The 11,604-nt window shown below is 34.4% G+C and overlaps 1 protein-coding gene across 1 annotated transcript in view; it reads left to right on the forward strand.

Annotated features, from left to right (window-relative positions):
* The window catches only part of LOC144445378 (ubiquitin-like modifier-activating enzyme ATG7), a 45,354-nt gene extending 34,282 nt beyond the window's left edge, over positions 1-11,072 (forward strand). The window contains exons 15-18 of the mRNA XM_078135290.1: positions 4,078-4,193; positions 5,938-6,022; positions 8,058-8,258; positions 8,823-11,072. Of these exons, the coding sequence (XP_077991416.1) occupies positions 4,078-4,193; positions 5,938-6,022; positions 8,058-8,258; positions 8,823-8,867 (447 nt within the window). The 3' untranslated portion in view covers positions 8,868-11,072. The remainder of the gene's footprint in view (positions 1-4,077; positions 4,194-5,937; positions 6,023-8,057; positions 8,259-8,822) is intronic.
* Positions 11,073-11,604: the final 532 nt, after the last annotated feature.

Below are 11,604 nucleotides of genomic sequence, written 5' to 3' on the forward strand. Positions count from 1 at the left end.
ATATACCTTGGTAAACTGTGTTATAACTTATACATAGCATTATTCAGATACACCTTGGTAAACTGTGTTATAACTTATACATAGCATTATTCAGATACACCTTGGTAAACTGTGTTATACATAGTATTATTCAGATATACCTTGGTAAACTGTAGTGTACATAGCATTATTCAGATACACCTTGGTAAACTGTGTTATACATAGTATTATTCAGATATACCTTGGTAAACTGTGTTATAACTTATACATAGTATTATTCAGATACACCTTGGTAAACTGTGTTATACATAGTATTATTCAGATATACCTTGGTAAACTGTGTTATACATAGTATTATTCAGATACACCTTGGCAAACTGTGTTATACATAGTATTATTCAGATATACCTTGGTAAACTGTGTTATAACTTATACATAGCATTATTCAGATACACCTTGGTAAACTGTGTTATACATAGTATTATTCAGATATACCTTGGTAAACTGTGTTATAACTTATACATAGTATTATTCAGATACACCTTGGTAAACTGTGTTATACATAGTATTATTCAGATATACCTTGGTAAACTGTGTTATAACTTATACATAGTATTATTCAGATATACCTTGGTAAACTGTGTTATAACTTATACATAGTATTATTCAGATACACCTTGGTAAACTGTGTTATACATAGTATTATTCAGATACACCTTGGTAAACTGTGTTATACATAGTATTATTCAGATATACCTTGGTAAACTGTGTTATACATAGCATTATTCAGATACACCTTGGTAAACTGTGTTATAACTTATACATAGTATTATTCAGATATACCTTGGTAAACTGTGTTATACATAGTATTATTCAGATACACCTTGGTAAACTGTGTTATAACTTATACATAGTATTATTCAGATACACCTTGGTAAACTGTGTTATAACTTATACATAGTATTATTCAGATATACCTTGGCAAACTGTGTTATACATAGTATTATTCAGATACACCTTGGTAAACTGTGTTATAACTTATACATAGTATTATTCAGATATACCTTGGTAAACTGTGTTATACATAGTATTATTCAGATACACCTTGGTAAACTGTGTTATAACTTATACATAGTATTATTCAGATATACCTTGGTAAACTGTGTTATAACTTATACATAGCATTATTCAGATACACCTTGGTAAACTGTGTTATAACTTATATACATAGTATTATTCAGATACACCTTGGCAAACTGTGTTATACATAGTATTATTCAGATATACCTTGGCAACAAACTGTAGTGTACATAGCATTATTCAGATACACCTTGGTAAACTGTGTTATAACTTATACATAGCATTATTCAGATACACCTTGGTAAACTGTGTTATAACTTATACATAGTATTATTCAGATACACCTTGGTAAACTGTGTTATAACTTATACATAGTATTATTCAATTTAGTCTCAAGGTGACCCTGTCTATACTGTGTTTATGCATTGCGTATAATAGACAGTTAAGACCTTTCAGTGGGACCCTGTCTATATTGTGTTTATATATAGTAGGCAGTTACTTCCTTTCAAAGTGACCCTGCAGGGTCACAAAGACCTCTACTATTAAATATTTTATGCTATATTTTTTGTTATCTGTCAAACAATGGCCATCTGATCATTTGAACTTTGACCTAAGGTTTACCATCTTGTGATACTGTTAAATATTTGTCAAGAAAGGTTAACAGTCCAGAAATATAAAACTTTTGTTTTTGATTCTATAATCATAAAGTAAAAAGTCAAGTAGATATGAGAGTTGAAATATATAAAAATAGGTTATCGGTATTAAAATAAATGAGAGTTTTGTGAATGCAGTAGGCTATAGTAATTAAGGCTTTACTGGTAAATAATAAAAATGTATGAAACAAATGACACATGGTCACTATAAAAAAAACATGTCTTTGAGCAACAAAACACAGCTTTTAAATATATGCAAGATAAATTATATAAATATTTTACCTTTCTCTTCTCATATAATATACATCAGTACAGTACATATGTACAATGCAGTTTTCACATATAGTGTACATGTGGTTATCAATTTCAACTTTCTGTCCTACATCATTTTTACTGAAGAAATTTAACAAGATGAAAGTTGAAATTGAACACTCAAATTTAATACTCCATCTCTGCAGAGGTTTCGGCTTGGCAAGTAAAATGATATGAGGTCCAGTTGAATAGGACCCAACATGAGAAATGAAAGCCTAGCTGAGACATGTATGGTTCATAGCTGACTTGGTTGTTTGGGTAACAACATTGTCAAGTTGGACAGCTATTAAAGTCTTTGGGTTAGAGAAACGAATTCCACATCCTCAGAACCATGGCTGCAGTCAAAATGATTGTACTGATAATCACCTAAACTAAGCCTAGTTACATGTAAATAGTTTACCACCATTCTTTGGCCAAAACACATTTATTTATTTTGTGTGTAAATTTCATTAATTAAAACCACAGCTGGTTGTCAATAGTAACTTCTAAATCTCATTTTAATTGGATAGTTGAGTATGTTGGCAATTTGCATAAATTAGGCATAGTGGAGACAATCCCATAGACATGTTTATCCAATAAATAAACTTGAATTTGATTTAGTAGTGATACTATGCCAACGAATTTTATAATTAATAAACAATATCAGCTGGTAGAATTGTACCTAAACAATACTTAATTTCTTGAATTTCACCCAGAAGATGTTTAGTTGTGGAGTGTTTGTAAAAATAAACTTTCTATGAGTTTGTGCCAATTTTGTTAAAGTTTTAAAAATATTTTGACTTCAAGAAATAATTTAAATAGGTGTGAATGGTAATAGAGGAATTCCAGGAGCAAACTCCATTTAGTTTCACTGGACAAATCTTTTAATGTGGAGATGGAAATTTCAGATAGACACACTTTCTAAAAAACATATGATATACTTGACTTGTGAATGGATTTACTGACTACCATTTTAATAGAATTATAACAAGGACATTTATTGAACTTACAGCTATACTTACTTTGTCCACACTAATGTAAAATAGTAACATTCCATGAAGTGGATTGAGAATGACTGCTGCTAATCATTCTGCATAGTGTAAATTCAAAGCTAGTCCAGCGTGGTATTGAATTGAATTATCTCTCAGAGACCTTGAGATTTGATAGAGGATATAGCACTAGACTATTAGTCAAAGTTAAAGTCCAAACATTATGGAATGATGAATGAATGCATATATCCTCCCTCATAAAATGATGAATGAATGCATATATCCTCCCTCATAAAATGATGAATGAATGCATATATCCTCCCTCATAAAATGATGAATGAATGCATATATCCTCCCTCATAAAATGATGAATGAATGCATATATCCTCCCTCATAAAATGACTCTCCAGAACTTAAAGTTTATAAATAAATAATGCCTTCATTTCTTGGAGTGGCATTCCCCTCTTTGTTGGATCTTGCAATTGGTCAGACCTGACAGAGTGACCACAGTACAAGACATTGTGGTTGTTGGATCTTGCAATTGGTCAGACCTGACAGAGTGACCACAGTACAAGACATTGTGGTTGTTGGATCTTGCAATTGGTCAGACCTGACAGAATGACCACAGTACAAGACATTGTGCCGGGTTGTCCAGAAACAAAAAATGAAATTCATCATCACATACCAAAATTTATAATTTTTTTCAAGATAAAGTATCATTATTACGTGTAAGGGAAGGAAACAAAGAGTGTATTTCAAAACCCCTGGTGTGGGATTTTCTTTACTGGAAGAAAGACAGAAATTGTTTGATTAATAGTTCGATGTTATGATTTTTGTAGATTGGCCAACCAAAGCACATTGATTAGTATTTAATTAAACTCATAAACAGATTTCTGATCAGAAAATCCATTAAACTAAAACTAAATAAACAGGTCTGAAATAACAAAAAACCAAATGTGTTTAGTTGTTTATAATCATTTTCAAATCATGTATATTTTTGATATGTCTGCGTGTGTTTACACAGAACTTCACACCACATATACTTGTCATTTTACTAATTTAGAGTATTTTTGTATGTCAATTAGTCTACCAGAGATCGAACACTGGACCAGCAATGTACCGTCACAAGACCTGGTATATCAATGGTTGCAAGTGCAATGGCAGTTGAGTTATTGATGACATTACTTCAACATCCAGACGGGTAGGAATTTGATGAATTTGTTGTTGATTGAGATTTGTATATTAAACTTTCCCTTTGAATCTGATTAGATTGGCATCAAATGAGAAACCTGAAGGCCAAATGTGTATAAATATATATTGTACTTACATTGCTTACACGTCAACACTTGTCATAGACCAAATAACGGCATCAGTGCTTACACACCAACACTTGTCATAGACCAAATAACGACATCAGTGCTTACACACCAACACTTGTCATAGACCAAATAACGGCATCAGTGCTTACACACCAACACTTGTCATAGACCAAATAACGGCATCAGTGCTTACACACCAACACTTGTCATAGACCAAATAACGGCATCAGTGCTTACACACCAACACTTGTCATAGACCAAATAACGGCATCAGTGCTTACACACCAACACTTGTCATAGACCAAATAACGGCATCAGTGCTTACACACCAACACTTGTCATAGACCAAATAACGGCATCAGTGCTTACACACCAACACTTGTCATAGACCAAATAACGGAATCAGAATTCTCATTTCATTTTAATCAACAAGCAATGTTCTTCAACATATACACATTTCTGTTAATGTTGCAACCAGATTTGTATAAAGTTTTACAATATTTGCTCCATTAAAGTTACTCTCTGTTTTACAGCATTCAACAGAGAAATATTTAATCAGTATATGCCATGGCCTTTGACTAACATTCAAAAACAGTATCTCAATTATTATTATAGGATATATTTATAGGATATCAGTCAAATATGCCATGAATTAACAGAAGTAAATATTGTATTCAAACCAAGGAGTGGGAACCCATCTCAAATCCTGACTTTTAGGTGACAGAATTTGTACATGTATGCAACATTGGTATAAAACAATCAGACCCATGTATATGTGAGAAAACTGTATGCACTCTTGCTGTTTTGGTGAGACTAGACATTGAATTACACAGATTTGTGAGAATGATTCTTACACTTATTCAAAAATCTAAACGGACAATATCAGAGAGGCCAACTTATTGATGCTGCGTGATGCTGGGAGGGAATTTCTTTCAACACATTGTGATTGTATTTCAAAGTACTCCGTCTGTAACAATAACTTGGGGTTAGAAAAATGGAAGACAAAGACACCGGCTTGTAACTAAGCTGTAATGATAAACAATTGAACTAGATTGTCTAAATATTTATGTTTTTGCTATCACACAAATTGAATCTGTGGATGGTCAAGAACAGGTCAAACTCAGCCCGTTGAATTTTATAAGGAGTTCAATTTCACTTGTGGTATTTGTTTATCTTTGTAAGGATAGTGCCAAGTGATAGGAATGACTTTTCAATTTTTTGACATTTAATTGACAAGAAAAAAATTTAAAAATTTTTTATGTGAAAGTGTCTTTTATCAGGTGAGATGACGGTCACAGCTTTTAAGAGAAAAGTTGACAACTTGTGTATGAAACATCTGTTTCCAGCTTATATGATTGTATCTGATAACTAAATATATGATTGTGTCTGATAACTAAATATATGATTGTATCTGATAACTAAATATCCAATTTCACGTTACACATTAATTGACTTATGAAGACAAATTTTTAAATCAAATTCAAAATTGATATTCCTCACTACAGGAATTGAGATAAGTTTTTATATGTGTGAAATGTGAGTGTTACTAAAATAAAAGAGAGACATTGCTATTCCAATGAGAAACTCAGACTATAAGGAAATTGTGTGTTTTTGTTTTGTACATAGTGGGTATGCAGCTGCTGATACAAGTGCCAAAGATGATCACCTGAGTTGTGAGTTTGTATCCCCACTGGGACTAGTTCCACATCAGGTAAAGTAGTACTTTGATTCCATACATGATTCCATGGAAGAGAAACAAATGGTTTGGAGTATATAATTGTAGTTTAAGGAGATTGAACATTGTAATGTCACTCACACACACTGCAATTCAAACAATACTAATTTGGAAGAGGTCTGCATGTACAAGATGTATACTGTATATAAGTTTCAAAACTTTGAGTCCATACAATTACAGTGTGTGTGTGTGTGTGTGTGTGTGTGTGTGTGTGTGTGTGTGTGTGTGTGTGTGTTTGTTTGTGTGTGGTGTGTGTGTGTGTGTGTCTGTGTGTGTGTGTTTGTTTGTGTGTGTGTGTTTGTGTGTGTGTGTGTTTGTGTGTGTGTGTGTGTGTGTGTGTGTGTGTGTGTGTGTGTGTGTGTGTGTGTGCGTGCGCGCGCGTGTGCACGCGCGCGCTCATGTTTGCATCTGTTTATGCATACTTCCATGCATGGATATTTGTGTGTGTGTGTGGGGGGGGGGGGTGACTCCCATCCCATGTACAGTGTATGTGTGTGTGTAGGAATGATTCACCACCGCAACAATATAGTCTTAATCCAATTTCTGATAAAAGTGTGTTCAAAAGCTGAAAAATACTCTTATTTCTCACATTTCATTAGGAAAAGATATTATTTTATGAGTTATGGAAACCTAGCCATCAAGTCATTGGACCGAAACAAATAACTTCTTGCTATGGTTTTGTAATAAAATACTTACTAGCAAATCTTTTCTTGAAGTCCCTTTCTGACAAGAAAAGAATTTTGTCAGACAAAAACTTGATAAACAGATCAGCCATGCAAACAATAGTTATTCTCCAACATTTTTCTTCATTCAGCTGGAAAATATTCATAACCAAATGGTCTTGTGACTCATAATGACAAGGCCCCTTAGTCACACAAATATTCTTTGAACAAAGAAAACTATTGGGGAATAATATCTATAGTAATTCATATATTGTACATGTATACAAATATGCATATAACAAGTTATCCATGTTAGCATCACTGTAGTTACCGGGGTACTACCTATTTGTGCATACATATATACGTATGCAGATAGCAATTAAGTTATCCATGTTAGCATCACTGTAGTTACTACATATTTGTGCATACATATATACGTATGCAGATAGCATTTAAGTTATCCATGTTAGCATCACTGTAGTTACTACCTATTTGTGCATACAGATAAATGTATGCAGATAGCATTTAAGTTATCCATGTTAGCATCACTGTAGTTACTACCTATTTGTGCATACAGATAAATGTATGCATATAGCAATTAAGTTATCCATGTTAGCATCACTGTAGTTACTACCTATTTGTGCATACAGATAAATGTATGCATATAGCATTTAAGTTATCCATGTTAGCATCACTGTAGTTACTACCTATTTGTGCATACAGATAAATGTATGCATATAGCAATTAAGTTATCCATGTTAGCATCACTGTAGTTACTACCTATTTGTGCATACAGATAAATGTATGCATATAGCAATTAAGTTATCCATGTTAGCATCACTGTAGTTACTACCTATTTGTGCATACATATATATACGTATGCAGATAGCAATTAAGTTATCCATGTTAGCATCACTGTAGTTACTACCTATTTATGCATACATATATACGTATGCAGATAGCAATTAAGTTATCCATGTTAGCATCACTGTAGTTACTACCTATTTGTGCATACATATATACGTATGCAGATAGCAATTAAGTTATCCATGTTAGCATCACTGTAGTTACTACATATTTGTGCATACATATATGCACATGTTGGTTACTCTGCTGTGATTATCACAAATTCCATGTCACAGCTCCCAATCTATAAATCTATTCTGTGTTGTCTATTCCTGTAACTATGCCAAGCATTCCAGGGATTTGAATGTAACAACCAAACTTATCCACTTAATAATACTAAAATGTACAACACAGATAGAATAAACAAACATCTCTTATCGAAGTTGATAATTCTCAAATTTATTGTCACCTAATTGAATATTGATGTGTTATGATTGACCTAGATTCGTGGCTTTCTGTCCCGATTCACCCATGTCTTACCAGCAAGTCTAGCCTTCAATCGATGTACAGGATGCAGTGATAGCGTTATACAACACTATGAGACTAAAGGCTTTGAATTCCTACAGAATGCGTTCAATGATCCCACGTATTTAGAAGATTTAACAGGATTAACAGAATTACACAAGGAGACACATGATGCTGAGGTATGGATTACTAAACTTGAATTGATAAAACAGTCTTGTGAGTCTATCAAGTGTGATCTTAGCTGAATATGTTGTCATGGCATTGACAGATGTAGAAAGGAACAACTTTCTGTCACAATAAATTAACACATATATCAACACATATCAAGATAAGATAAGATAAGATAAAACTTTATTTCAACCGTTTAGAAAATTTTACATTTCTAATTTGGTATTTAAAAGAAATAAAGTTAATAATAATCTAAGTAATGTACACACAAACACACATGCATGTATGTACGTACGTATGTAGCACATAAATGTGTACATACATACATACATACATACATACATACATACATACATACATACATATGTACGTACGTACGTACGTACGTACGTACATATACATAACACACACACACACACACACACACACACACACACACACACACACACACACACACACACAACAAGACAAAAACTACAAACACTGTACGTGACACACAGACAAAGCCAGATCAACATTTTATCAACGATCTTTAGTCATTGAATTTTCTGTTCTTTTTTTTTTCCAACCTTCAGATTTGGGATTTCAGTGATGATGAAAGTATACATTCTATGGAATAAAACCAGCTACAACTGCTATCCATGTTGGAGTATGGATTTACTGGAATGGGAAAAAACAAACTACTAAGTGTATCATGATTTATCTCGGTACTATGAAAAGCGTTCATTCCTTGAATTCAACATGATCCTAAATTATCCCAAACTATCTTTAAACAGCGGATAAGATTCATTCCGTGCACTGGGAAAGAATGCCAATCTATTCTAGACCTGTCCTAGAATGTCAACTGCATTCCTATCACAACACTTTATCTCTCAACATGCATGGAGCAACCGAATGGAAGAGCAAATGGAAGATTTTAGTCAACAATGGAGGAAGAGTCACACCTCTCGAGTCTCCACCTAAAAATGTGTACCGTAGGGAGATTAATATTAGAGTGAATTAGTATAGCATGGAAAAACCACAGGTTTTAGATCAGTTGTCGTCTGTTGTTACTGAGGGGATGACATTGTAGCCCGCATTCATAGATAGGTGAGGAAAGTAAGAGTGACAAGCATGGAATCCAGACGTGATTCAAGACATGCCAAGACTGTAAATCTCTGCAAGATGTTCAATTAATGTTGACAAGTTGACTGAGCTCCTTGAAGTATGTTAACTACTTGTGACCTGCAGGCCACACTGCATTGATGAGACTTCCAGCTCCACTCACTCATCAAGTTGCCAAAATAGATTTACCATGATGTAAAATAGCAATATAGTGAAATGTGAAGATATAAATATGTATAAATATCATTGTATATGCTGTGTACTTTGACAGCTTTTTTAAATACTCCAGATCATTAAATATGATATACCAGCATTTTTTCTGTCAAGTTACAACTAAAGTCTGTTAGATTTATGTCTCAAAAAGTGCAAATTGAAAAATAAAAATGTAAGGATCCGAAATAAGACAAAACATACTTAAATATCAAGGCCAAATGGTAAACTTATAATTCAATGATAAAAAAATATGGAAGAATTCATCCTAGCCAATCAGAGGAATTTAATGCTGATATGAATATTCATTGAGATGCTTCACATAATAATTACTTTGTATTAAATATGATATAACAGAAGAAATTTGTTTATGTAAGAATTGAAGGCTTGGATGTGGATAGATATATGTAACCCCATCCCCAGATAGATAGAGAAGCTGTTGTGTTGGTATTCCTGATATTTCAGAATATCAAACAGGCTTACAACTGTGATTAGATATACCAGTACTTCAAGTTTAAGAATGTGTATGTGATAATGTAGATATAGCTTGTACATTTGTACATGACTTTTGAAAAACTATTTGTGGCAAATATTCTGGTACTTGGCTCAGGATTGCCACTTGGCTCAAGATTGTACGCCTCTTACCTCTGCAGTCTGGGTTCAAACCCGCCAGGTGTCGGCTGGGTTTGATTTAAAATTTAACCAGGTCTGTATGTAACTGACTGTAAGAAGGGTGATGCTCAGTTTGACCCTACCAAACAGGTTTTCCCCGGGTACTTCGGTTTCCTCCTGCTTCTTCAACACTAGGGCGCTGCTCTTGCTACGATCATTCAACAAATTTCCTAATTTATTTTGATGAATAAAGATTTTTATTTAAAAAAATTAAGAAAATAGTGGCAGATCAAGTATTTGGCTGAAGATAGCTAATTTAGTTACATATCAGTATATGGCTGAGGATAGCCAATGTAGTGGTAGATATCCAGTATAGGGCTGAGGATAGCCAATGTAGTGGTAGATATCCAGTATAGGGCTGAGGATAGCCAATTCAGTGGTAGATATCCAGTATAGGGCTGAGGATAGCCAATTTAGTGGCAGATATCCAGTATATGGCTGAGGATAGCCAATTCAGTGGCAGATATCCAGTATTTGGCTGAGGATAGCCAATTCAGTGGCAGATATCCAGTATAGGGCTGAGGATAGCCAATTTAGTGGCAGATATCCAGTATTTGGTTGAGGATAGCCAATTCAGTGGTAGATATCCAGTATAGGGCTGAGGATAGCCAATGTAGTGGCAGATATCCAGTATATGGCTGAGGATAGCCAATTCAGTGGCAGATATCCAGTATAGGGCTGAGGATAGCCAATTCAGTGGCAGATATCCAGTATATGGCTGAGGATAGCCAATGTAGTGGTAGATATCCAGTATAGGGCTGAGGATAGCCAATTCAGTGGCAGATATCCAGTATAGGGCTGAGGATAGCCAATTCAGTGGCAGATATCCAGTATAGGGCTGAGGATAGCCAATGTAGTGGTAGATATCCAGTATTTTGCTGAGGATAGCCAATTTAGTGGTAGATATCCAGTATAGGGCTGAGGATAGCCAATTCAGTGGCAGATATCCAGTATAGGGCTGAGGATAGCCAATTTAGTGGCAGATATCCAGTATTTGGCTGAGGATAGCCAATTCAGTGGCAGATATCCAGTATATGGCTGAGGATAGCCAATTTAGTGGCAGATATCCAGTATTTGGCTGAGGATAGCCAATTTAGTGGTAGATATCCAGTATAGGGCTGAGGATAGCCAATTCAGTGGTAGATATCCAGTATTTTGCTGAGGATAGCCAATTCAGTGGTAGATATCCAGTATTTTGCTGAGGATAGCCAATTCAGTGGCAGATATCCAGTATTTTGCTGAGGATAGCCAATTCAGTGGTAGATATCCAGTATTTTGCTGAGGATAGCCAATTCAGTGGTAGATATCCAGTATAGGGCTGAGGATAGCCAATTCAGTGGCAGATATCCAGTATTTGGCTGAGGATAGCCA

Source organism: Glandiceps talaboti, chromosome 1 (assembly GCF_964340395.1).
Source record: "Glandiceps talaboti chromosome 1, keGlaTala1.1, whole genome shotgun sequence".
Classification (NCBI taxonomy): Eukaryota; Metazoa; Hemichordata; class Enteropneusta; family Spengelidae; genus Glandiceps; species Glandiceps talaboti.